The 27490-nt window shown below is 45.6% G+C and overlaps 2 protein-coding genes across 3 annotated transcripts; both read right to left on the bottom strand.

Annotated features, from left to right (window-relative positions):
• LOC148120844 (schlafen family member 2-like) lies at positions 1–19993 on the bottom strand. 2 transcript variants are annotated; one of them, XM_087910182.1, is made up of 8 exons: positions 19909–19993; positions 15244–15324; positions 12237–12321; positions 11995–12074; positions 6737–6876; positions 4622–5664; positions 2949–3068; positions 1–2039 (listed from the first exon to the last, which is right to left on the bottom strand). In XM_087910182.1, exons 5-8 carry the CDS (start codon positions 6829–6831, stop codon positions 1513–1515), a joined length of 1785 nt encoding a protein of 594 aa, XP_087766308.1. In that variant the 5' UTR covers positions 6832–6876; positions 11995–12074; positions 12237–12321; positions 15244–15324; positions 19909–19993; the 3' UTR covers positions 1–1512. The 2 variants fall into 2 exon arrangements, with proteins under 2 accessions (XP_087766308.1, XP_087766309.1); XM_087910183.1 differs by lacking the exons at positions 12237–12321; positions 15244–15324; positions 19909–19993 and having other exon boundaries at positions 2952–3068.
• Positions 19816–25956, bottom strand: LOC148120843 (schlafen family member 2-like). The gene is made up of 2 exons (XM_087910192.1): positions 25617–25956; positions 19816–22008 (listed from the first exon to the last, which is right to left on the bottom strand). The coding sequence occupies exons 1-2, from the start codon at positions 25664–25666 to the stop codon at positions 20928–20930; spliced, it is 1131 nt and encodes a 376-aa protein (XP_087766318.1). The 5' UTR covers positions 25667–25956; the 3' UTR covers positions 19816–20927.
• Between the last annotated feature and the right edge of the window lie 1534 nt (positions 25957–27490).

Raw genomic sequence — 27490 nt, 5'->3', positions numbered from 1 at the left:
TGATGTTTTCAAATGATTATTTATTTTAGAAACATAAAAAATGGCAGAACATTTTGATGGCATCCAGTTTTGGTAAGTATAACTTCCCAGATATAACAGTGAAGCTTTATCAAAGAAAGATGCATGCAGAATTGCATTTAGAAAGACACAGATCTAAGAAAATATTAGATGACAAATGAATTAGATTTTTAAAATAAATTGCATTGATTAAGAAATAGATGAAAACAGAAAACATGGCTTAGAATAACTGGCTTCTCTGAGCGCCCAGCCCATAGCCCGGTCATACAAATTCTCATCATGGTCAACCTGCCCTTTGATGAGCACCATCAGAAGTCACAACAGGCACCACGGCATATATAATCACCCCTAGGGGCCAAATGTTGAGAAATTGTATCCTTCACAATTGAAGATGTACAACAAGGACATTACTTCCTTTATGAAGGAAACATCAACATTTCAAACGCACAATACTTGCATATAAACTCAATGCTGTAAACACCTTCACAGGTACAGCACAGACAATACTACAATTCGAATATAAAACAAATGTACTTCGAACCGTAAAAGAACAATATCGATTTCTTAAAACCATATTATCAAGACTTCAAAAGGGAACAATGTTATAAAGAGAAACTGAGGCACATGCTATAGTCCCATAGAGAGTACTTGCATGTCCTCATTCCTGACACTTGTTGGCCTTTTGAAGCCTTACATCAACAGATACACTGTTTTCTTAAGACGCAATGTACAATTGTATTTTTATACGCATATTTGATCTTTCCGGAAACCTCCATATTTACTATTTGCTGCTGTGAGCAGTGTTCATTTACTTTCTGCAAACCCTGCGCCTTGGCTCTGTGATTTGGGACCTGTGAAAAGTCCTTCTTAGGGTTGTGACACACAAACCACAGATTTAACAGCAATAGCACACACAGCTGAGCAGCAACACTGTGACCAAATGTTGCCCTACAATGCCTTCTTCATCATTTCCTTCACAATCTTCTCTAGGGAGAGTGTCTTCCATGATTAGAGTCCCCATGCATTTCCTCAACAAGAAGAATGGCTATGCAGATTGGGACAATTTTTGGCCTTTTGATTATTTTCTTAAGTATTTATTTTGAGGCCTGGTCTTTCCTCACACCCCTCGCAGTCCTGGAACTCTCCGTGTAGACTAAGGTGACCAGCCTTATTCTAAGAACTGGAATTCAAAGCATCAATCACATCCCTTGGCTTAGGGACACATTATTAAAGCACTATTTTACCATTGCCTTCTTCAATGGCCAATCCCTTTCCCAGAATTTCATTTCTATTTTTGTTTAGTTATCCAAAGACGTATTTTCCATATTTTAACAGAATGAGAGAATATTATCACCTACAAAACGTGAACTATCATGGAACCAAAGTCCATTTTCTATGACAGGCAGTCTCAAACATGAGTTAGGACAATCCTCGAAAAGTAAAGTATCTAATTCTATGTGTTTAAAAGTTCAGAGGCAAACTGATCACTACAGTTTAACCTTGGTACACTGGTCCTAAGATTTCATCAAGTGACTTCTCTAGGTCCCTTACTGTCTTAGTTGTCAGACGATACTTTCTGGGGTAACTTATTATCGATCTTGAGTCATATAGAGACACTGCCCTATGACCCAAGTACGTTATCTTTATCGCAATACCTATTTTACCAGTGAAACCGCCAAGATTCACCAGCTTCTGCTTTAAAGTTAGTACAGTTTGTTTACAATCGTTCTTTATCTTAGTGCCCAGGTCCCTCAGAACAGAGCTGTCGCCTTCCAGCTCCTCCTCTCCCTGGACAAAGCTGTGCAGGGTCAGGAGACTGTCCTGGGAAATATGAAGCACATTCAAGATGACTTCCTGCTTCCTCTGCAAGCCCAGACTTAAAGCCCAGCTCTTAGAGATGATCAGCCTTCCCTGACGAAGTGAGCCCAGCTCCGTCTGAAGTAACTGCCCATATCTTTCATGTTCTGAGCACAGCTCCATGCGGAGGCCTTCTGGAGGGCATGGCACCTTTCTAGACAGCACTAGAAAAATAAATAAATACACCAAATTATAAAACAAAAATATCATGAATGTCCTGTATGAGCTATCACCAAACAGCTGGTTAAGTCCCACACTTTGCATCACAACCCAGAAGGTGAACACACAAGACACCAAACGATAATTCAAGAACAGAAGGGCAGCAGCGCAAGGGGGACTTAGAAACTCAGTCTCTGCAAAGAGAGAGCTTTGGAAGCAGCTGAACACTCACATTCTTGCTGTTTCTATAACATGGTGCAGCAGGAGCCTGCTCTGGTACTCAATGAATCGGAAGAGTCAGGGGAGCAAAGGACAGACCTAGTGCTGAAGACAGAAAAGTCAGGCATTAGGAAGCACCAAAGAGGTGATGAGACAGGAGGAAAGCGAGGAGAAACAGGATGGCTCCACAGAGCAAAGGAGGGAGCAGAGCACATTCCCAGAGCTCCAGTGATGGAGAGAGGATGCTCAAAGGAGAACACAAGGTAGGCTAGACTTCTCTGTGAGCACAGACTGGCAATCATGGCCATAGGGTCAATCCATAGTTCTTGAAAATCTGTTTCCAGTACAGGAATTTGAAGAGACACTGTCACCTTCTACCTGTCAGGTTGACATTGGAGAGGAAGTCCGTTTTGTCTGTCCTCCTGTGTCAGAGTGTTACATGTAGCCAGGTGCTAGTGTGTGTGTGTGTGTGTGTGTGTGTGTGTGTGTGTGTGTGTGTGTATGTTCTGGTGCTGGCAGGGTGGTATGGGGTGGTTAATGTTTGAGACAAAGTTATTCTAGGGACCTGAAAGGGACCCGACAGCAAATCAATTCCAATGCAGAAAGCCTGGAGACAGATTTCAGCACAGAGACCCATTGAGGCGAGGAGGCCTGAACACAGTCACATCAACCAACCTAGGAAGTCACATTACCACTACCTGGAAGGTGGGCACTCTGTTGCTGGGCTTCTGGAATGTCAGTAGCAAAGCAGCTACAGAAACATGGTGGTGGGCTGCTTGATTGAAGGGTCTGTTTATATTTTTGCTTGGAGAAACCTGAGAAGACAGAAAAGGTAATTTTAAATTTCTCACAGGTTATACTGTTCACTAACTAGAGCAATGTGTTTTAATAGTCCAAGTTGAACTGTGTTTTCCTAAGAGAAAAAGGGTTAGATATTGAGGTTAGATTTTGAGGTCAAATGAAATTTGCAAAATTCACTTTTGATGATAGTGAAGTTCTCAACAGTACACTTACATAAAGCATAACTGCAAAAAGCACACTAAGAGTTCCTGAATGTGTTAACAACTAAGTGGGTCTGCTTTACTTTGTACTAAGTGACATTTAGACAGACATCCCATAGACCATGCTGGTGCAAACCCACAATGTGAACCTTGTGCCCCAAGTGCCTCACCACACCCAGTTTATGAGTTTACAAACCAGAACGATTGAAACCAGGGCTTCACGGATGCTAGGCAACCACTCTGTCACCTCAGATATGTCCCCAGGTTTGGTTTCTTTTTAAAGCTGGTAAATCCAGAAGGAATGAAAGCTGGGAAAGAAGTGGGTTTGTGCAGAGATGGGGAAGCTGGCACTGGGAGAGTGCAGAAGTTTCTCGTGTTCATGTCAGCTGGGCATTCTTAGTCGAAGGGAGTTAAAAGGCCAGCATTTTTACCTTCTGAGAAAAATTCAGGGTCCTATTTTGTTTACAAATGACAGGAGTAGGAAGTTTTAAGGCAGAGGCACAAATGGCATTAAAGAGGTGAATAAAAACAAAGGAACAGATTAGATGGTGGGGTCTCTGAACTGAACACAGGGTACCACAGGACCCGGGGTAATGGAGACAGTCTATGGTGGGCAATCGCATCAAAATGCCTAAACAAAGGGACATTCCCTTTGCTTTACTCGGTTTTCTAATTCATTTGTCACTGTTAGTGAAGGATGAGGGACACAGAAAGTTGACTCTGAGAAATGGGATCAGTGCAGTGGGAGCCTGGGGTGGGCTCCAGGAGCCTTCGTAGGAGGAGGGGTTTGGACAGACAAGCTAGTTATAGTCTGAAAGAGGCAGGGAGAACTCGATAGGCAACTCTGGGTGGATGCGCAGAAATTCAGGAAGCAGATAGGACAGCGTCCATGTGAGGCTCTGCTGATCAGCTTTCTGATGGAAACGGACACTCCAGTGAGGTTAGGACTGGAGACCACTTTCAGGATTCTGTTATAAAAAGTTGAGCAGTGTTTTGCCCACGGCCTGAGTTTTGGTAGGGATTTCAGCTTAACCCATGGTGGGAGGTGACAAGACCCTTGAAGGACATTATGAGACCTGCCCCTCTTCTTCTTCTTCCTGATTCACTCCTGACCACTGGAGAAGCAGGCTGTGTCACATTTACTCCTTGTGAAGGAAATAGCTCATAGCCTTACTGAAAGCAGCTAACATACTTTCTGTAGGGAATGTCCTAAGTGGACAGAAGAAACAGGAGGTTGTGAGCTCTGGCTAGTATCTAGCAGAGATCAGTAAATGAGGAGTTAGATGTTGCCTAGGCCCCAGAAAGCAATCTTCTAACCCCCCCCCCCGAGCAAATTAGAAAGTGATTGTTACTCCCCCTTCCCAAACCTGATGTGGCTTCCATCTGGAGCTTGACCCATTCCTCTGAGGTAATACTCTTCACTTCCTTGTCTTCCACGTGGCAGGACTCAGGCTCTTCAGCGAACACAGCACAGCAGAATCTCTCCACTCTGAGTGCACACACATAGGAGCACACGGCTCCCTGTCTGAGGACTGGGATGAATTTGCATGTGTACTGTATCTTCTGCTTCTCCTCACAGAAGTGACCGACAGGTAGCTTTCGGATGCACTCCTCTATTTCACTCTCTAGATTCTCAAGATCTCCTTTCTCTGCTTCAAAACCAATTATTTGTCGTTTTTCCAAATCTAAACCAATGAACAAATATCCCCCATCAGTGTTTGCAAATGCAGAAACAGTTTTAGGAAGAATCTCCAGAATGTTTTCTTTAGGGGACATTTTAACTTCTGCATGTTTGGATTTAGTGAAACAGAATGGCTCCTCTAGGGTCAACTTTTCTCTGTTAAAAAACGTGGCAAGGCGTTTATCAGAGTCACATAATCCAGACAAGCTCTGTCTTGAACATGACCTCCCTTCAGAGTCTTTCTTGGCTTTGAGGGACAGCACTGCAATAGGACCTTTCAGTTCATCTGAAGTTGAGAAATGTCTCACATAGAAATTGGTTTTCAAGGTAAGAACACGCTGACCAGAGACATCCAGGATCCATGGTTTCACAAAAATTAAAAAGTACCCTTTGTTCTGCATGTAGTCTAGATATTTATGCGAAAATGAAAGCATTTTATGAAATGATTCTTCCAGATCCAGTCCTACTCCATCTCTGATGAAGCTGTAATTTGAATTCTTAACGCGAGCCTTGACCACGCCCCCTCCAGAATTCAGCAGAGCGCACACAGCCTGTGAGATACTGTGGGCCTCGCTCCTTCTCAGTGGTGGATCTTTCATTGTCTTCCTAGTCTTCTCTCCCAGTGTGATTTCTCCTACAGACAGAACCAGTTCGGCATAGTCCGTCTCCTGGTCAACGCTGATGTTCATTTCCTGAGTACTTGCTCCCTTTCGCAGATGAAGTTCTTTCCTGTAAAACAGACAGAGCCATTAGAGCAGGAGCCAACCAGTGAGAGCCAGCTCTGCTTTACAGAACACACAGCACAAGCACCTGAGCTGCTCTGCATGAGTCAGTGTGAAGGTCGAACCTGATGTTTTGTTTATGGGATGTTTGACAAATTTTGAACTGACTACAGTAACTTGTGAACTTGGTAAATTTTCACATTGGTTGTTGTGATTATATATAATCCTCTTCTCGACGTTTTAAACTAATAAACTTCTTTGTGTATATTCATCATTTATGGCCCTGTGTTATATAAGGGACATTTAGAAATTTTAGTCTATTTATTTTACTACTTTATGCGTATGTGTTTTTTGTCTGCATGTATGTATGTGCACCACAGGTGTGCCTGGTGCCCATGGAGGTCAGAAAAGTGTGTTGGATTCCTCAGGATTGGAGTTGGTGGTTGTGAGCCCCCATTTGAGTGCTGGGAATCTGCCCCGTGTCCTCTGTAAGAACAAGGGCTCTTAAGCACTGAGCCAGCTCTCCAGCCCCTAGAGAAGGACATTTAACCTAGGTGAATGCTGCACACTGAGTATATTCTCCTGTCTGACCTTTCTTTGATGTCCCCTATGCCCACTTCAAAAATTCACATCTTCTTTCCTGTCTTATATATACATATGATTTTATGGATGTAAAACTTATAAATTCTAGGAAATACAACCAAGAGGAAATGTCTGAGATTTGTCTCTCTAGCACTGACTTGATTCATTGAGTGTGAGCATGTCCCAAGGTCTCCACTCCCCACAGTGGTTGGGATGACACTCAGGGCTTTGCATTTGTGAGGTGAGCATTCTCCATGGGGCACACCACAGTCCTTCCTTCCTCACTCTCCATCTCCCTCCTGGTGTGTTTTTTAGGCTCTTGGGTCTTGATTTTCTTTTTTCATTTTCTCGATACTTTTGTTTCTAATCCTGTGAAGTCTTCTTTGTACCATTGCTTAGGAGCACTCTGTTCTGTCCTAGGACTCTGAGCTTCTGACTTTCCTTCTGGGCTGCTTCCTATTTTCTTCCCACCATGACAAATCAGTTAGTTCACATACCTTGAGTCTTTCAAATTTGCCGAGAGCTGATCAGAGGGCTCTGCGAGTGTCTGTGGATTCACACCTTTCACCGACATTGGGCTGTTTGGAGGCATTGTTTCTTTCAATAACTTCTCAACTGCTTTCTGACACTCTGCTTTCTGGGGACAAAAACCGTGTTAGTCTTCGTGATACCAATGCACATAATATTGAACTCTTTGTTTTTTGTTTGTTTATTTGTCTGTGTTCAGTTCCTCATGTAGGTTATTTTATCACACTGTGAACACTGAGATTGCATTATTTACTAGAAAAACCTATTTCTCCTTGTGATGAGACTCAGCTCTAGCACACACCTTTAATCTAAGAGTTTTCTGCTTGAATCTTGTTAATGGGAGTAAATAAAATGAACCATAGTTCAAGAGGTGAAGCAAGCAACCAGTTGATAAGGAAAAAAATCCATAGACAGTGAGAGGGAGTCCAGAGGATGAAGGAAGAGAGAGACGCACAGGAAGTAGAAGGGAGGGACATTCATTTGGGGGAGTTTTAATTGACAGTATAGGAGAAAACTCCTTTTTTGAGATGTTGATAGAAGAGGAAGCAGTTGCCCCTCTAAGCTGGGCGACTTTCACCCCAGCATCTGACTCTCAAGTCTGTATTGGTAAAATTGAATGATTAGTTAAAAACAACAGCTCCTTTAGAAATTCCCTGGCTTAGTGGTTTCATTGGTTTTTTTCTTCAGTTTACAGGTTTGTTTTTCTGTCTACTCGGTCTAATATTGGGCATTTCCAAATATTTTAAAAAATTCAACTAGTGTAGTTTTGAAAATCCTGTTTGGTTCTTTCATATGCTATTTAATTAGTGAATTCATATTCCAAAGTGACCATCCTGGTCCCCGTCTTTCCTGAGAGTAGTTCTCAGAACCCCAGCCAGGGCAACTCCACTGTGCAATGGAGCTGCTCTTCCCTGCTCCACGTGACAGACGACAGGAGCACACAGCATCCGTCCACACCAGGACAGTCCTGCTGATGTCAGCAACTCCAACAGGACTGGACACCTGGCTTAGTGCTTTAGAGCACTGACTGCTCTTCCAGAGCGCCCTTGCTCAGTTCCCACCATGCACAGATGATGTGGGATTCCCCTCTGTATGCTGTGAAGATGTTTTTATTACCATTGGTTAATTTAAAAAAAAAAAAAACAAACAAACCTGCTATGGGCCTATGGCAGCACAGGAGGGAGCAAGGCTGGAATTCCAAGCAGAGATGGAGGAGAAAAGAAGGCAAAGTCAAGAAAATGCCAGGCAGCTGTCAAAAGAGACAAATGCTGGAGATTTATCCGGTATGCCACAGCCTTGTGGCAATACGCAGAATAATAGGAATGGGTTCCTTTAAGATGTAAGAGTTAATAAGAAGCCCAAGCTAACAGGCCAAGCAGTGTTTTCATTAATATAGTTCCTGTGTGATTATTTTGGGTCTGAGCTGCTGGGAAATGAACTGAGCAGTCTCAGCCTACACACGTGGTACTTCATACATGTGGTGCCAACACATGCACGCAGGCAAAGCACCAATACATACAAAAATAGTTTAAAATTGTTTTAAACACAACTTTCCCTTGATGATCATATACTTGAATTACTACTACACTCAACCTCGGCCTGAAGAGCTTCCCTCTGCAGTGGTCAGTGGTTAATGCAGAGACTCATCACTGCTCAAATGTTGGGAAGAATTGGCTACTGAGTTCCCCTCCTTAAATGAAAAAAAAAATATGGCCCGCCCTGTCAGTGCAGAAGACGGCACATGAAGAATGTCGGGGCTGAGAGCTGCAGCCGGAGAAACGGATCGTGTTGAAGAGAACTTGCTGTTCTTCTAGAGGACTCAGGTTTGCTGCACTGCACTGAGTGGCAGCGCATTACCATCTGCAGCCCAGGACCAGGGATAAGGATCCTCTCCTGACCTCTGTGTACACACACACACACACACACACACACACACATAACGATAAATAAATCCATTAAGATATTGTAAAAGCAGGAGGGTGAGGTGGAATATGGAGAAGTGCTGTCTCTGGACATGACGAGGCTTCTGTACTCATGAACTCCTCATAGTGTCAGTACAGGCACCAGACCAAGTCAACAAAGCCACACCATGTCCAACAGGTTTGACTGGACACGGTGGGCTACAGTTAATTAATTAATTAATTAATTAGTAAGAGAGAGAAGATAAGGCAGGAAAGTGTTTGGAATGGAGAAAGGGAGGGGAGGTGCATAGGATCAGGATACATTGTTACACACATGAAATTATCCCATAATAAAGATATTCTATTAAAGACAGTAAAATAAAAACCCACAGCAGTTGCTCTCCTGGGAATATGACCTAAAGAATCTAAGTCTCTAAGTCATCATGTAGTTACACACACACACACACACACACACACACACACACACTCTGTGTGTCACCTTCCTCTTCACAGCAGCCGAGTAGCTGACTCAAATAGCCTGTCAGCAGGTGGATGAGGAGCACACGGCTGGCGATGCACAATCCAGCCGACTACATCCTCACTCTGTACTGAGGGTTTATTCAGCCATAGGGACGAATGAAGTGCATCGTTGCAGGAAAGTGGATGGAGCTGAGGAGTGTCATAAGGGAAGTGATACAGAAAGACAGACATCACGTGTTTACTCTCACATGCAGAATGAAGCCCCTAAAAGGTATTAAAGTACAAGGGCCGGAAGAGGAACAGGAGGGGAGGGGGAGAAGAGAGAATAAAGAGGGGTTCCCATGACCAAAGGACATCTCGTGGGTGACAACGTCAGAGTGAGGCCCCTTATTCAGTAAAAACGAATACCAATCAATAAGAAAGAGGCTCCTGTAGAGGGAAAACATCACCACCACCAACAAATCAATTTTTTCAGCATGACTTCCAGCCTGAGGTATTTTGAACTGCAGCTGCTTTGCTGTACTGACGCTAGGGGGCACTCTCACACAAAACGACAGCGAAGACACCTTGGACAAGGGGAGCTACAGAGATGTGGGAGGATGAGGTGGGGCACTCAGTGTCTTGGCCAATGGGAAATAAATGCAACTCTCCTAGCCTGTCCCTGTTGTGAGCTAACCCCACTGAGCTCATCTGACTTCGGGGAACTGAGTTTGCCTGAGTCACTTGTGCTGTCCTTGCCAGCTCGGTGTGGATGCTGAGGATTCTTTTATGCCCTGTAGAGTTTTAGCTCTCTGAACATGTTTTGAGTGTGCTTTGTGTGTGTATTATAGCTGAAATTTTTTGAATGTTTTTTTCCCGCTGTGTATGTCTGTGAATCACTAATATCCCTGGTGTCTTTGGCAGTCAGAAGATGACATTAGGACATCTGACTTGGAGTTACAAATGGTTGTGAGCTGCCCTGTGGGTGCTAGGAACAGGTCTTCTAGAAGAGCAGCCAGTGCTCTGAATTGCTGAGCCATCTATCCTTGTCAGTCTTTCTTCAGCCTTCCTTTCTTCATTTGCTAACGTAAATGCCGTGTATTCAGAGTGCAGAATACCCATATGAAATATGTACATATTATGGAATGGTTAAATTAAGTTAATTAACTTGTGGATTATTTGATACAAATATGATAAAACTGTCATTTTGTGTGAAGAACACTAAACACCTACTTCTAGAGTTAGGCCTGGTGGTGCATCCCATAATCCCGGTACCCAGGAGAACAAGGCAGAAACTGCACAACTTCAAAGTCAAGCTTGGAATGTAGAGTGAGTTCAACATCAGCCTGAGTAACTTAAGCGAAACTCCCTCTCCAAATAAGAAGTAATCAGAGGATTGGAACAGAACAGCTGCCCAGGATGTCCTTGGCCCTGCCTTCAACCCTCAGCACCACAAATACGAAGTCTAATTTTGGTGTCTTTCCAGGTAGAGCACACTACTGTTTGCTGCAGGCACCCTTTACTGCACTTCTCCTCTTACATGACAGATAGTTGATAGCCTTTCAGCATGCGAGCCCCCTCCCTGCTCACTGCCACCCTAACTTCTCCTGTCATCTGAGTTTCTGTAGATTCCTTATGTAAGTGAATTCATACAGAATTTCCCTTTCTGTGCCTGGCTTATTATACAGAACATATTGTCATTAGGTTCTTCCATGTGTTCACAAGTGACTATATTTCCCTGCTTTTAAGGCTCCATCTCAGTCCGCTGTATGTGTACTACATATTCTCTGCTTCTCATCCATCCATGATTTCATATTTTGACTTTTTCAAAAATGCAACAACAGCCAGGGACATGCAGCTGTCTCTCTGCCATAATGATCTCATTTACCTGGACAAGCCTAGTGGTGTCTCTCACTAGTTGAGCTGCCACTGTGTTCTCCAAGTTACCCACTCTAATTCATACGCTCACCCACGCTGTGCTGGGTTCTCTTTACTCCACATCTGTGACAACATTTCTCTTTCATCTTTCTGGTAACAGTCACTGCAGAATCAGGAGCTGGAGAGACAGGCTCCATCGTTAAGAGCACCTGCTGCACTTGCCGAAGACTCAAGTTCCATACATGCACATAAAATAAATTAGTCTTATAAAAAGTAAGGATGCTGAAGGATAGCTCAGCAGTTAAAGCACTGGCTGCTCCCCCAGGGGACCTGGTTCAGTTCCTAGCACCCACATGATGACTCAACCTTCTATACCTCCAGTTCCAGGGAATCTGTCACCCTCTTTACCTCTACAGAGCAACAGGCACACACATGGTGTACCTACATACATGAAGACAATAAATAATAATTATTATAAAATAGTTATTTTTCTAGTATAAATATAATAATTAAAATAATAAATTACCCAGTCATTGTGACAAGAATAAATCATATTTCACTGTTCTTCTTGTACCTCCTCAAAGATTATGACTTTAAATTTTTGTCAAGTATCTCTTTGGCATTTGTGAATCTGCATTGAATGTTTCCCCTCACCTCTATCCAGCTGTGGACTCCTGAACTGATGGGGGTCTGGGACTTCTCTTCTGTCAGCACCCTATCTTTGGGGTCTGAAAATTATCTTTTTAGCTCATTTTTAGCTGAAGTGTATCTTTAGTGTGAGTTCCAATTTCATTCTTCTCTGTGTAGAGATCTTTCGTCAGTTTCTGGTTTTAGGGTTAGTTTTCTAAGAGGATGGGGCATCATTAAGGGACTCTGGAGATCTACATAAACCCCTCTTCCTCTGCCTCACCAGCCAGACTTAGACCAAGCATAATTCAGCACCCTTAATCCTTCCCTTTCCCCAAGTAGAGGAAAGCATTTGCTCTCACCAAACTCCTGCAGGATTCAGGTCCCCAGAAGTCTGTGCGTTGGGAGAAGAGGTTGTGGAGATGCCAAGGATCCAAAGATCCTAGAAGAAACAGAAACTATTCAGGGTTTACAGGAAACGTTGAGTTGTTGAATCATCAACTCTTACTCATCGCGGAATAGACAGGACCTGCTCTTGGGGTGAGGACAGAAAGAGAAATATAATGAGTCTGCAGGATGCTGGCGTGAACCTGCCTCACCCTACCTTGTGCTGGAATCTAGTTGCTTGAAGTCCTTTTTGCTCAAGGGAGGGAATTTCACGTTGTGCAGCCTCCTCCAGAGCAGGAGCCCTGCAAGGACGAGAGTTCCTTCAGTGCCGAATGTGGCTTCTCCTGGATAAATACTTAACCTTCATGAGTTCTGGTTTTGTTTCCTTGTTGTTATTGTTTGTTTCATACTTCCATAGAGGGAATAAAGCAGTTTTGTTCCTTTGTCTTCTTTCTCTCTCGGCCCAGAGTTACCCAAATTCTGTTCCCCAACCTTGTTCCCACCTCAGCCTCCAAAGTACCCATGATCATGGGCACACCCATCACTCTGTTGTCATTTCTAGGGCAGAATTCAATCTGTCAGCATTTGACTTAAGCGTCTGCACCTATGATGTTCTTCTTAGCATAACTGTTGAAACATGCTGGTGTTAATTTTTCACAACTTCATGAAAGGAGGGGGGAGTGCTGGGCCGAAGCTCAATGGCAGAGATCTGCCCTGATGTGTGGACCGTTCTGGATAGAACACCATGCAGCACATCCATTAACCTACAGCTGAAGGAAGTACCATTTCACCGACATGATGAGCTTTCTTTCCCTTATGGGCAAGTTCATCATGGTTTGCCATCCTGGCAAAAATTAAAGCAGAAAGTTTGGAATTTTGTTTTGCTCTGCAATCATGTTTCATTTACAATTAGTTTGTAAAATAATGATTAGCAGCTTCTGTCAAAACCCTGAAAACTGTAGCTTTTTAAAGTCAGTCATTTGATTCACGTATGTATGTGTACCACACTTGTGACTGGTGCTCAGGGAGTTCTGAAGAGAGATCCCCGGAACTGTAATTAGGGATGTTGGTGAGCCACCATGCTAGGAACTAAACCCAGGTCCTCTACAAGAGCAGCAAGTGCTCTGAACCTCTACACTATCCCAGTGCCTGTAAATTGCTCCTAAATTCATATTCATGTTAATGCACCAGTCCTTCTTACTATCACGACAGCTGAGATTGGAGATGGCTTCCAGACGGTTAGAGCAATATATATGAGGATCAGACACCATCATAAATGAGGCATGAGGATACTAACCATATCTACTGATTTTTTATTTATAATTCATTTTTATTTATGTGTTTTGAGATGGGATCTTTCTATGTCCACTTGGCTGACCTCGACCCATCAGACTGGCCTTTAACTCACAGAGATCCACCTGCACATGCATCCTGAGAGCTGGAATTAAAGGCATGAGTCAACCCTCCTGGCCACAGCTATTGAATTTCATTAGGCCCAAGGGTTCTCTCATAAATATCCTCAAATCTACATGTAGATGTGGTGCAGGGATATAAAGATTATACTGGGAGGTGGGAATCCTGAGAAGATACACAAAATAATTAAATCACAGAAAACAAAAATAGAATCCTGAAGTAAAACAACCTTGTGGGAAAGAAGTTTGTTTTGACTCCAGGAATCCAATTCAGAATAAACCATGAGGATGCATCTGAATCGTGACTCATTTTACAAGAAGGTAATATTATCTAAGACTGCAAAAACCACAGGAACACTAGAGAAGTTTCTGGAAGCTGAATTACTAGGTCAAGTGATAAAACTGCTTATATATTTTATATTCACCATTTGGGTTTCCCCAACAACAATTTTCTCTTGGGCAGGTGTGTGGAGGCACACTCAGCACCTGATAGGACACAGGCCTAGGGTTCCGTATCTATTATAAACCATCATGTTCCTCTATGCTCTCCAAGTACCCAGAACAAGGAGGAAAACACTGTTCCAAGATGAGTTCAGACTGGCCATACATTCAGATAGGTCCCAGCTAAGGAAAGCATTGAACACGCTGCTGAAAGTTCACAGTCAGGCTAAAGAAAGAAGTCTGGTCTCCCAAGAGACTGAATGCCTGACCATGATGTTCATGTGATGTAACTGAGCTAGAAACTCGCAGGAAGTTGTGTGTTCTCACTCTGATGAGCATTCTGGTTCACGGGAGAGCTACTTAGTGTGTGTTAGCGCCAGTCAGTACCAACTTCTACACAGGAGAGCAGCCCCAGACGTGAGTCACTTTGCCCAGTGCCCTGCCAGAGATCCTCATCTCCATCTAAAAGGCTGCAAGGAGCCAAGCATGGTGTTGGCCTTGGGAGCCTGCTGTGGGCATCCTGAGCTTGAGGCAGGCAGAACACACACTGTGAATCACAGGCCAGCCTGGGGTACACACTAAGACCCTGTCTGCCTCCCTCCCCTCTAAAATACTAAAACAAAACCACATCCAAACTACACTGGGCCTAAAGCTATTGTACTGCCGAGAAAGAAGCAGTTTCCTTCCTGCCCAGTTTGTAGTTGCAGCCCCACCCTGTTCTCTGCACTGCTGAGCAGTCTTGGTTCCTCATTCCTTACCAGCCCCTCCTGTCCTGCACCCTCCTTACCAGGTCCAGTCCTAAGCCAGCACCCCTAGATCACTATCCACAATGAAGGAGGCAGAAGTCATATCTCACACCGAAGTGCAAAATGACATTGACCCTAAGATTATAAAAGCCGAGGGTGATACCATGCAGTCACATTTAGAGGAGCTGTGGGCTAGCCTGGGACAATGACCATCTCAGTTCAAGGGCCTGTCTATGAAAACTGACTATGGTTCATATCCATTACCTTCAGGCATACGGCTGCCACACGGTCCTTCAAAACCAAGGCAGACACCAGAGTTCACCAATTCCCAAGAGTGACATAAAGCTCACTCAAGTCCTGGAGCCCTGGGTCTAATTTACCAGGTTTCCTTCTGACATTGTAGCATTGAGTTTGGGGACATTCTCTCAGAAGGGAACTGGGGTTCAGGGTGTCCAGTCAGCTCTCTTTGGAAGTAAAGAGGATGACATTCAGATGTCCTTCCTTTCCCACAAATGCAGGTTGGTAGGAAAGCAGAGAAAGGGTGGCCAGGAGGGGAAGGACCTGCTTTCTGTGGAGCAGCAGCAAACACCCCAAGCCTCTAAGAGAGGAAGACAGTTGCTCTCACCTCAGCTCCGGTGACTCCCAGGTCCTCAGCAGCCCGTGCTTTGACAGAAGAGTCTATGAAGATGCCAAGGAGTCAAGATTCCTACAAGGAAACCATGTTGGGTTTACCTGAGAGGGATGGGTTGTGCTGGCAACTCCCCCACTCCACATCCCCCAGGTGTCAGTAAGCTGACAGGCCCTGACATTGGGTGGGAAAAGGAAGAGAGAGACAGTGGGGTCAAGGATGCTGCAATGGACCTGGCTCACTTACTCAGTGTCCTGGAAACTGAGTTCATTGAGTCTCAGAACACTGGTAGGCTTCCAGTTGTTTCTCTTGTCCAGAGATGAACGAGGTATACATTGGGTGGCTAAAACCCCCCCTTGACAATCTCCTAGAGAGCAACTGGCTTATATATAGCCAAGGTGTGGTTGCTTGATGCCCTGAAGTGGACTGGTTTCATGAATTAAACTGTGCTGTACGCTGGGACTTTGCGCCTTGCGTCACTCCAGGAAGTATGATGGGGAACTTCCCCGCTCTGTGTAATCCTCACTCAAATGGACGAAGACAAGAACAAGAGCAACCAAAATGCGAACAAACTTGAAAGTGCGGAGAACACAGGGACCAGATGGAAGGAGAAGGGCAAAGGGAGGGTAGAGGTTCAGGGGAATTTGTTCCTATCTAGTAAATACTGGCATGAAACACATTCTAACTTAATTTAGAAAAGAAATGGACTGTTTGTGGTCTCTTAGCAGGAGCACCAGCTCTCCATCTTTAGCAGCCAGCCCTGAGCAGCCTAAGCCCCAGAGCCACAAAGGGCAGGTGCTGGAGGGCTGGGAGGAGGAGAGCAGTGAGTGTCCTGGGGAGAGGGAAGGGGCCTGCAGAGGGCTGCTATTAGCCCTTGGGCACCTGGCAGAAGCCTTCAGACAGAAACCTGGCCAGCCCAGCATCCTATGGCCACTAAGTCACCACATTGTCTGTGTGCCCTATGCCATCCCTTCCCCCCATTTAAGAGACAAGTGCCAGCAATTCCCTCTCCCTTCTTCTTGTTTCTCTGAAGAGGCAGGCAGGCCTTTGAGCCTGTGTCTATCTCTACTTCTCTCTCATCTGTCTCTCTGCCTCTCTCTCTGCCCCCCAACCCCAGTGCCTCTCTCTTTCCTTCCTTTGTACCTGTCCCCAGAGGTCAGTCTCTCCCCTCTGCTCCTGCCTTTCCCCATTCCTTTTCCCCAATAAAATGCCCTCCATTTCCTCCTGTCTGCTGGCAGTCTGAGACATGCTGGAACTTGCTTCAAAAGTGGCAACCCCAGTCACCGAGCAAAAACTGCCTTTCACCTCAACTACTGCCAAGACCCTCTTCAGACCGTGGACAACAGAACACTGGGGAGTTGACTGCCTTGAGTTGTCGCCTAGACAAAGGCAGGCTGGTCCTCCATCAAATTCCTCATCCCTGTTGGACCTTCTGTGACCTAGCAGGCCTAGACCTAACAGCAGAAGACTGATGTTGCCCTGAGACCTCTGCCCTCAACTAGCATGGAGGACCCTGGGGAGTAGCTGTCTAGGTAGCCAGCAAGTGAGCGTCTCTCATTTTCAGTCGCTAAACTCAGGTAAACATTATACTTCTCAGAACACTGATGCCCTTTGATCACTAGTAGCTTTGTCAGTTTAACAGCAGCAACCAAGGCTTCAGCTGCCTCCTCAGGTCTCTGTGTGAAATTCAGGTCACAGGCCTCACTTTCCTAGAGTTAATACTAAATCCGGGCACAGTTCCCCTTGCTCCGAGACTCAAGAAAAGAGAAATCTCAAAACATATTTCCATGTAACCTTTACCATTCCTTTATTTAAAAGAGCTCACTTTGCACTCACTGCCCGCAGTGCTCAGCCCCCTGTGTCTCCTAGTGAATTAGACAGAAAGACGGTGTTTGAGGTGTGAAGTTTATGTGAGGGTAAGACAGCTTAAGATGTGCGGATCTCAGAGTGTTTCAGGGTCTAAGAAAGTGACTTAAGGTGTGTGAATGCGTGTTATGAAGGTCTGAGGATGAAAGGCTTAAGTGCCAGTGAAGAGAAAGCGATTTGAGACGCTTGAAGAATGAAACAAGTTTCTCTCTCTCATTTTGCTACTGTGATATTAAGACTGCAAAAGTTCACTGTCTTCACAGTAATCGATGGGATTCTGGTAAGCTAGTAACCTAGCGCTGGTGAAGAACTACACACCATACTACCACCATGTCACCATAGCCACAAGCTCAGGACTTTAATTCCCTTAGTTGGTTCTAACTCTAGGCTTAAAAGGTCCTTTGCATTGTGCTACAAACATCTGTCGCAGTTTCCTGGGCAGAAGAAAGGGCGTTAATGCTTTCAGTGAAAATCATGTCTGGTGTGAGTGTGAGTGTGAGTGTGCTGCCGTTTCTCACGTGTGTAAAAGTTATCTTTCCCACACTCACAGAGTTCTCGTAGGTTCCAGGGGGTCGGCTGGGATCCACCTGAACATCTCAGATTCACTCCAGATAAGTACCTTCCCCTTTTCCCTGGTCTTGTGATGCCCCCTCCCTCAATTATAAGGACCTAAGGAAATTTTTTTTCTCTAAACTTAACTTTTATCTTCTGTCCTGCCAACATCTTCCTCAGTCCAAGCAGTGCCAGATGTTTCCACAGAGTGGGCAGAAATGAAACAACCACATACATCAGGATGTCGTGGCCAGCACCCCAGTTTTTTTAGGTCCCCAAGCGTTTGATACTCACAAGTCAGTAGGAAGCAGTCTTGAGAACTTGGTGTCCTCACTTCCTGTCCCCACTTGCCATCCCTAATTCACTTTTTATAATAAGCAAAGGTAGGAATGTTAGCATCCAGGCACCTGCATTGTCCTTCCCCTGAGGACCTGGCAGGATGCACTCCGGCAGTACCCTGGCCAGCCGAGGGTTCTATGGTTGCTATGTCACTACATAGTCTGTGTGCATGAGCCATGTGCACAAGCTATGTGCTCCCCTTTAGAGACAAGCTCCACTCGTTCCCCCTCTCTCTCTTTCCTGCTGCTCCTCTGAATGTGCAGGCAGGCATTGGCCCTTCTCTCTTGCTCTCTCTCTAACTCTCCCTGCCTCTGTCTCTCTTCCTCTCTGCCTGTCTCTCTGTCTCTCCCTCTTTCTCTCTCTCTGCCTTTCTCTTCTCTTCTACCACTCCTGTCTCCAGAGTCCAGTCTCCCCTCTCCTCTCTTCCACTCTTTTCCCATACCTTTGCTCCATTTAAAAGAGAAACAAACAAACAAAAAACCCAAAAACCCATGTGAGCTCTGTCACATGGCGCCTTTCTCTCATGTGCCGCTTTTAAAATGACGACAGCTGCTGTACCAGTGCAGGCAGAGGGCATCCCCCCCGCTTAGCCCTGCAAGAAAAGACTCCAGTGGTCCTAAGGAGTTTACAGCCTCCTACTGCTTTGCTTTCTTTGGAGCTCTTTTCAAACTCAATATGACCACACATCCATTTTTGTTTTTTCTAGCTCTTTCCCTCAGTGAGTAATCTCAGGAAAACACAAGCTTTTCGGTTTCTTTGATTTAAGGGTTTTTTTTTTTTTAATTTAGGGTGGGGTATGATTTAGTAAATATATATATTAAACAAAGATTGGCATACCCATCCCCTTTAAACTCTGTCACTTCCAGTGCCCAGAGACCTCAGGTTTGAATACACAGGGGACAAAATGCCCAGATTACTAGGGACTCTGTGGGGTGCATTGTTTGGTCTCTGAAGTTCAACCCAAGCCCCAGTCCGGCCTCAACTCCCTGCTGGTGCAAGTGCAGCCTAGACTCTCACTGTCTGGACAGGTAGGGGCTGCCTGTGTGAGAAACTGAGTGAGTGTGCTCCAGGCCACTGCTGTGGCAGAGCGGGGAGAGTCACCAACTCCTCACTTGCTGAATTCTTCCTAATTATACTTGAATCTGTTTCCCATCTCCAAGAGAATTTGAACAAACAACTTGCCTGGGGAGTTAAAAACCCAGATTGTTGGAGTTTTGAAAGAGTAGAAGACCCCAGAAGCCCTGATCAGTGCAAGCGTCAGACACTGGCGGATGCAGGCCTAAGGCTTGAGAAGGACCCAGCTCCATTTTGCCTCTGTGAGGTAATGCAGTTCCAGGCAAAGGCTGAGGTTGGCTTCCTTTCAATTTCCCCACCTTTCTTAGGTTTTGTTTCTTAGAAAATGAAAGCACAGTTCTCTGTTCTCCTCTGCCTCCACCCTACTAACCTGAGTAAGCAAAGTCTACTTCCTGTTGGGCAATATTCGTCACGTTACAGTAAGTATGATATCATGAAATCCGGCTTGAGACTGAAAAAACTGTATTAAAATACACTAAATCCCTTGCAGAACAAAGGGGGGAAAGGTTTAGATGAACTCTAAACTGAAGCATAAATCTAATCTCATCAGTAAAAACCAGCAGTCAGATATTGGGGTAAAAACATGAGAGATCAGAGAAGCAGGGGACTTCCTGCCTCTTCCATTCCTCCAACGAAGAAAGCCTAGATCCCCTCTCCACCCTGCCTTATCCCTTCCTTATCTGTCCTGCCCAGTCCCATAGCCATTCAGTCCCAATGAAACACATTAATTATAACTGGTTTGGCTTATTAGTTCAGGTTTATTAATAACTAGCTCTTACAACTTAAATTAACCCAAAATTCTTATCTATGTTTAGTCATATGGCTTGGTACCTGTTCTCAATGAGGCATTCTCATCTTGCTTCTTCTGCGTCTGGGTGGTGAATGCATCTCTGACTTTCCTCTTCTCAGAATTCTCCTAGTCTGGTTGCCCCGCCCATACTTCCTGCCTGGCTATTGGTCAATCAGTGTTTCACTAAACCAAAGGGCTGCAGGAAGGTTTACCCGCCTCCCGGGGCATGGCCTCATAGATTATTTACCAGGATGCCAAAGTGCATCCAGTCTCCTCCTCTTCTCTCTGCCCCACCCCCCGCCACCTCCTTGTTCCGGATGGCTCCCTTAGGTTTGTTCTGGATCTGATCTCCATCTACCTTTCAAGAAGATTATCCTAATTTGCAAGTTTTTCCCCTAAATAAATAACTATCTATCTCTCAGTTCTGAGCCAGTGTGAGATTTCCTTTAAGCCCCCAATATCTCTGCCCACACCAAAATGAATGACAAATCTTTACAGTGTACAGAAGCATTGTCCCACAGCATTTACCCCCCTATTTTCTTTTCGAAACAAGACCCTTCTCTTCTGCAAGGATGGTTAAAAAGCCAGACGGTGTTTATGGAGGGAAAGGGAGATGAGAGGAATTGAGGTGCAATTCACAAAGAATTGATAAGGGTTAAAAAAGGTGAAAGAAAGAGAAGAGAAAGAGAGAAAGAGAGAGACAGAGACAGAGAGAAAGAACGTCTGCAGGAGGCTTGGCTGAATCCTGATCTTATGAAGGCATTTCCTTTTCTTTTTCTTTCTTTCTTTATTTATTAAAAATTTCCACCGCCTCCCTTTTCCCTCCCCAGGCATTTGCTTTTCAATTGAAGTCCATGGCCAGCAGTAGACCTCTGCTGGGGAGTCCTCTCCAGTAACACAGCTTCAGGGACTTGCAGGCTTGGCCCTCTTGTAGTCATGAAGTCCTTCAGCTGTGAAAGGCCCAAAGGATATCATTGTTCCAGGCTCGAAGTGTTCCTTGAGAGCCTCAGCTAACACATGACCAGTGGGCATGCGTGAAGTCACCAGTGGCTCCAGAGCCTTACTTGTCATCCATCAGACTCTTGACCCATTCCTCAGTGGTAAACCTCTTCACACAGCTGTCTTCCACGTGCCAGGACTCAGGCTCTGCAGCAAACACAGCACAGCAGAATCTCTCCACTCTGAGTGCACACACATATGAGCACACGGCTCCCTGTCTGAGGACTGGGATGAATTTGCATGTGTACTGTATCTTCTTCTGCTCCTCACAGAAGTGAGTGACAGGCAGCTGTCTGATGCACTTCTCTATTTCACTCTCAAGATTCTCAAGATCGCTCTTCTCTGCTTCAAAACCAATTATTTGCCGATTGTTTCCATCCAGACCAATGAACAAATATCCCCCGTCAGTGTTTGCAAACGCGGACACAGTTCGAGGGATGAGCTCTTTGATGCATTTTCGCAGCTGTTTCGCGGAAAGCAATGTAACTTCAACATAGGTGGATCTGGTGAAGGGGAAGTCTTCCTGGTGTCGAAACTGTGTCTTGTTAAAAACCGCAGCAGCCAGGTCCTCCAGGTCGCTCTCTTCTTCTACTCCAGGGCAGGCTCTGCTTGCAGGCGGCTCTGGTCTGACACAGGATCTCCCTCCCACCTCCTCCAGGTCTTGGAGGAACTCGAGAGCAGCAGCAGCATTCACTTCGATCGAAGACGACATGTTTCTAATGTACAAATTGGTTCTCAGGGTGCCAATCGGCAGCCCGAAGACATCCAGACTCCATGGTTTCACGAAGATATTAAAGTAGCCTCCATGCTCCATGAAGTCCAGATGCCTCCCCACAAATGGCAGACATTTACAAAGAGCGGCTTCCAAATCCCGTCCCACTCCATCCCTGGGGAGGCTAAAATTTTCATTTTCAATTTTAGCCCTGATCACCCCACCTCCAGAGTTCAGGAGGGCACACACAGCTCGAGAGATGGTTTCATTCTCCTGTTTTCTGAGGGGTTGGTTCTTCATTTTCTTTCTATTCTTCTCCCCAAGTGTGATTGCTTTCACCTTTAGAACCAGCTTAGCGTAGTCTGTTTCCAGATCAATGGTGATGGCCATGTCCCCAGCAGAGTTTGCATTTTCAACCTGAATTTCCTTCCTGTAAAACAGACAGAGCCTTTAGAACGAGGCCTAATAGGAGACAGCAAATTCTGTACTGTGAGGCCAACAGCACCACCCTTGGGTACACATGTTCCACATGACCGGTCACTGTGGATGGAGAAATGGTTTTCTTTTTACAGAGTTTTGCATCATTAGGCAAGCTGATATGCCTACTGGGTTTTTACTTGTGATGTTACAAGTATAGTTGAGCCCTTCGTCTTTCAATTCTTGTTTAACTTTCACTTACCTCTTTTCCAGTCATCAATACTGTATTCAGTCTCCTCTAAGTAAACCCCATTGGAATCTGTGTGGTTTTTGTCTCTTGTGTAACGAAGGCTTTAGTTACACATTTTTTTAGACTTATTTTATGGCTGCTGGCGTTTTGACTGCATGCTTGTCTTCTGTGCCATGTGCATGTACTAGTAGTTTTTCTATTTCTTACCTTTCTTTTCTGATCTTACATTGATATGTTTAATTCATTTTGTATTTGGTTTATGTAATGTGGTGTGAGAAAAGTTCTAATCTCATTCTCTACAGGTCAACATCACCTCAAGTCTCTGAACGACTTTGTCTACACTCTAGGGTCTTGCCTCTCTCAGAAGGCGATTCTGCCCATTTACACCCTGCTTTTGCATTGTTGGATCCTGAAGTCCAATTACCAAGGAGGAGTTGCCCCAAGAGACCACACTCATACCACAGTTGATGTAAAAGCAAGACGATTTAATTAATTCTGTTGCGACAGGGTCCTTCACCATTCGAGAAGCCAAAAGACCCCAAATTGTGGAGGACCGCAACCACATTCTCCATTGCTTCAAGGGACAAAGGTAGAGATTGACCTCTGTGACCTCAAGGTGTGGTAGTACACACCTTTGGTCCCAATGCCTGGGAGGCAGAGACAGGCAGGTCTCTGAGTTCAAGGTGTTGTAGCACACGCCTTTAATCCCAGCGCATGTGCTTGGTAACTTACTACTGCTGCGTCCCTGCCTACTTCCGAGGCATCATCTGGGATAATGGGAAGCAGACCAATCCAAGAGTGACACGTCAGAAGCGAGGACTGTTTCCTTTATAAGGGCTGGGTTCCCCTCATTCTGGGTCTCCGCTTTGGAAGCTGATGCTCTCCCTCTCAAGAGGCATTAAAGCTTTACTGCAAAAGAATCCTAAGTGCCCCGCGTCGTTCTTGCGGGCGAGAAGGTAGCGCGGGACACCAAATGATTATCACAAGCTATTTTTAAAGTAAAAAGCCACAGAAACAAGGGCTGGGGAAACTCAGCAGTTGTTCTTCAACTATTAGGATTGGCTTATTCAAAGGACTATTAACAATAATTGGTCTGGGCCAGGGCTGGAGGGCGGTTGCCAGATCAGGCGAGGTAAGAGGGAACATCTGAGGGTTATTTTGGCCCCTTTCCCAGGACTGAGTCAAAGCATCTGTGGGCATCTCTGGGTTATTTTGTCCTAATTCCAGGAGCAGAGTTCTATTTGGGCAACACCCACAGGGACACTGTGAGATGGGAGAGTCTCCAATATTCCAGGATGTGCATGTGTAGTTAGGCTCCCAGGGAAAGGGGGAAAGCACTAAGGCTGAGAGACCTCAGAAATGGCCTCAAAGTAGTCAGAAATGACTTCAAAGTTATCCTAGACTTTTACAGTATTAGCCATAATTTCCTGTTTTTCATAAGCCTTGTGATGTTTGGCTGAAAATAGGTCAGTTAAGAAAGTAGCTAGCTCTGCCAGTCTTCCCAGGGCACCTGCCTGTCTACTGATTATCTGGGCAGGCCCTCATGCTCAACACCAGCATGTAGCCTCTGACTCGGCAGGTGACTCTGTAGATAAAGGGCTTGTTTTATAAGTTTGAGGACCTCAGTTTGGATTGCCAGCACCCACACGGAAAGCTGAGATTGACTGCATGTGCCTAGCATCCCAGTGTTGGCAGACAAAGAGTTGGGTCTAATTAACCAGGTAGTTCCTTCTCAAATTATAGCACTGTCTCTGGGGGAAATTCTCTCAGAAGGGAACTTGGGGTTCAGGGTATCTAGTCAGCTACCTTTGGAAGCAAAGAGAATGACATTCGGATACCTTACTCTGTCACAATTGAATGTTGGTAATAAAATCACAGAAAGAGGGGACAGGTGTGACTGAGGCGCCCAGAGGTGAGCACATTTTCCCTAACACTTTGTAAAAGTTCTTCATCTCCACCCAAAAGGCTGCAAGGAGCCTAGCATGGTGCTGACCCTGTGAGGCTGATGTGGGCTCTGTGAGCTTGAGACATGGAGAAAATGAACAGTGAATCGCAGTCAGCCTGGGCTACACACCCAGACCCTGTCTGTCTCCTTCCCCCCTAAAATACTACAGCAAAACAACAACCATCATAAACAGGAACTAAAGCAGCCTGTACTGCTAGAAGGGAGCAGTTTCGTTTCTGCCCAGTCAATAGTGTGACTCTACCCTGTTCTTTGCACTGCTGAGCAGCCAGTTCCTCATTCCTTCCCAGCCCCTCCTGTCCAGCATCTCCTTGTCAGGCCCAGTCCTAAGCCAGCACCCATGGTTCACTCTCCATATGGGAAGGAGACAGAGTCTCATCTCACACCTAAGTTCCAAAGCTCAATTCTCACATCCCCAGGAAATTTGGACCTCAAGGGGGAGACAGTACAGTCATATTTAAAGGTGTTCTGGGCTAGCCTGGGACACTGACCATCTCACTCCTAAACCTGTGACTATGATAAATTTTCAATGGTTCAAAATTCACTTCTTTTCGGCATGTATCTGGGACTCAATCCTTCAGAAAGACACAGGACAGGTGAACCACAAATCCAGGCATGTAAATTCATTAACCTCCCGGGAGCTTTAGCTGTGGTTTACAAATCAGATTCTCCAACCCTAAATCCACTCCCAAATTGGGTTGTGCACTGGAGAAAATTCCCTGAGACTTTGACTTGGGATTTAAGGTGTCTTGTTAGTTGTCTTCAGCGGGGAAGAACGTGGCATTCTGATGCCAGCACTGCAGACTGGCAGGAAAACCCCCTGGGACAGGAGCAGGCGCTGCCTCTGGAGAACAGTGAGCCCTGGAGCCCTCTTTGGGCTCCTCTAAGGTGTTCTGCCTTTGGTTTAGGAGAGCAGTGTAAGCTTCTCTGGCTCTAGTGTACTTCCTTCTTTCTTCACCTAGAATGCAGTTCCTGCCTGCCTGCTGGACATAGTTACCCAACTCCCCACAGGGTCAGATCTCCAAGAGAACAAGGAAGGCTCCAGAGGCTCTGGAGACCACCCACACCCTCTGCTGTCTGCCTCACTAGTTCTGGCTCACACACAGCAGAGCCAGAGCTTAAACCCTCCCTCCACCCTAAGCAGACAAAGGCCTTTTCCTCACCCACAGCTCACCCAAGTCCTCCACAGCCTGTACTTTGTCAAAATGAGCTATGGAATCTCCAAAAGCCAATAGTCCAAGTAGGAACAGAAACAAACAAGGGTCCCCCAATAGACAATGACTGTATTGACGACCCCCATATGATCCCAGAGCCACTAGACCGCACCCAGGCTGGAAAGGAGGGACTGAAAGGGCATAACCCCTTTAGGGTTGAGGCTTGAGTAGGCTCTAATGAAGTGGTCACTTACCCATGAGTTCTGTGGTTGCCTAGCTGAGTTCTTTGAAGCCTGGGGCTCATATCTTCTTTCAGTCAGCCCCCTGTGTGTGTGATGAGGCAGTCTACAGTCATCTGCGGAAGACCCTCCCCACTGCGAGGTCTCCCACGGTGGGCTATGTCACTTGGCCAGTCCTAGGTACAGCTCCGGTTGTATCCCCACCTCCAAGCCTAACCTAGTCTTTGCTTCCTGTTATTTTTCGGAGCTTACTGCCGCCTCTTAAGCTGCCTGCCTGGTGTCATAAGGGAAACTAGAGAACTGCGAGTATTTATCCATAGTTCCACCCTCCGTCGATTTCTTGTCTGTTTGTAGTTCCACCCTCCGTCGCTGAGTCGCTGGCTAAAAGCCAGCTGGCAGACGCCCAAGACGTTTTCTATTGGTCAGAACGAAACACAGGCTCACAGATGAGAAAACCAACCTTTTCACACACAGCCAACCGCACCTGGATTTCCCAGAGCATCAGGCCTGTCCCTTTGTTCAAAAGAGCAAGTGTCCCTGTTAATACCCCGGAAGCCATTTCAGCCCAGGGTTTAAGACTTTCAATACACTGCTCCACCAGAAATGCAAATAGGTGAGACCCCTCTTCTTTCCCTGGGATCCTAGAGCCCTCTGGGAAGATGAGGTTTTTTGGGGTGATTCCCAGGACTACCCTAAAGTGATCACCCCTCCTGCCACTTTGGTATAATAAAACTTCCCAAAGTTAGTGCACAGAAAACTGGCCCAAGGAAAATGATTCTGGTTTTGAGCGCATATGAACTGTGCAAAATATTCAGGGTCCTGTACATTTTCATGACGTGCATTGCTCATGGTCTGTCCACTGTCACCCTCTCTCATTTGCTTTTCCCTAAGAAACAGCAACCTTAGAAAGACAGGGGCCCTGGAAATGTTCAGCTGGCGTGAATGGGGGGGAGAGGGGAGGAGTGGAGCCGACCGGGTCTCTGCTGTGAATTGCTTTGTCTGGGGAGCGCCACCCAAACCCCATTCCTGACTCTACTGCCTATTAGAGGCTGTGCAGTCCAGATCCCACTGTCCCTCCACCCTAGTGGTCCAGAACCAGGGGTCATCCATGTGGACTGAGCTTCATCTTCTGTCATCACCAGGCCGGATCTGAAGAAACCTCTTCGCACACTGAAGAATCTTTTCTTTAATCTTTAATGGAAGAAGTAACAGGATGCTGGGGGTTTCTCAGGCTGGCAGGAAGCAATGAAGAAGAAATCATATACAAAGTGTGAGGAAGGAGTGGGCAGAGACGGAAACCCCCTCTGTGCGGGGCGGGGGGGGGGTGGGAGGGAGGTGTCAGGAGGTGGGTAGGAAGTAGCTAAGGAGAACTAGTTAGTGAAATCAGTCCAGTGAGTCACCCTCCTCCTCCAAACCAAGTCAGAGCCCTGTGACACAAATGCACCCTCCCCCTTCCTAGGGAAGTCCTACAGCAAGAGGGTGGGGCAAGCCAGTGATCTGTGCTTTAGGGGGGCACTGGGAGGAAGGGAAGAGGGGTTAAAAATTGGCAGCCCAGGCAGGAGCAGCATCTCTCTAAATGGTTTACAGTTTGTTAAAAATATATGTAGGCTAAAAGTTAAAGTTCTTAAAAGTAAAAAAAAAAAAAGAGAGTAGTTGGGTGTGGTGGTACACACCTTTAATTCCAACACTTACAAGTCAAGTGCTTTACCAACTAAGCCATCTCCCCATTCCTAGGTTCAACCTTTTCTTTTTGATTTTGAGACAAGGTTTCTCTATGTAGCTTTGGACCCTGTCCTAGAACTTGCTCTGTAGACCAGGCTGCAGTATGGCCTTGAACTGGAGGCAGAGATAGATTGACCTCTGTGACTTCAAGGCGCAGAAGTAGACTG

Source organism: Myodes glareolus, chromosome 9 (genome assembly GCF_982192425.1).
Source record: "Myodes glareolus chromosome 9, mMyoGla1.1, whole genome shotgun sequence".
NCBI lineage: Eukaryota > Metazoa > Chordata > Mammalia > Rodentia > Cricetidae > Myodes > Myodes glareolus.
The sequence above is the reverse complement of the archived record's forward strand: the minus strand, read 5'-3'. Positions and strand labels throughout refer to the sequence as shown.

What these genes read in the sequence shown, in the direction of transcription:
- LOC148120844 (XM_087910182.1), bottom strand. Translation starts at nt 6,831, where the DNA reads ATGCCTCCAAACAGCCCAATGTCGGTGAAAGGTGTGAATCCACAGACA. An exon ending in GCAAATTTGAAAGACTCAAG is followed by an intron (nt 5,665 to 6,736) that starts GTATGTGAACTA and finishes TCTGTTTTACAG; the next exon opens with GAAAGAACTTCATCTGCGAA. An exon ending in GAGTGCCCACCTTCCAGGTA is followed by an intron (nt 2,040 to 2,948) that starts GTGGTAATGTGA and finishes TTATTTTTCTAG; the next exon opens with TGCTGTCTAGAAAGGTGCCA.
- LOC148120843 (XM_087910192.1), bottom strand. Translation starts at nt 25,666, where the DNA reads ATGAGCCCCAGGCTTCAAAGAACTCAGCTAGGCAACCACAGAACTCAT. An exon ending in GGCAACCACAGAACTCATGG is followed by an intron (nt 22,009 to 25,616) that starts GTAAGTGACCAC and finishes TCTGTTTTACAG; the next exon opens with GAAGGAAATTCAGGTTGAAA.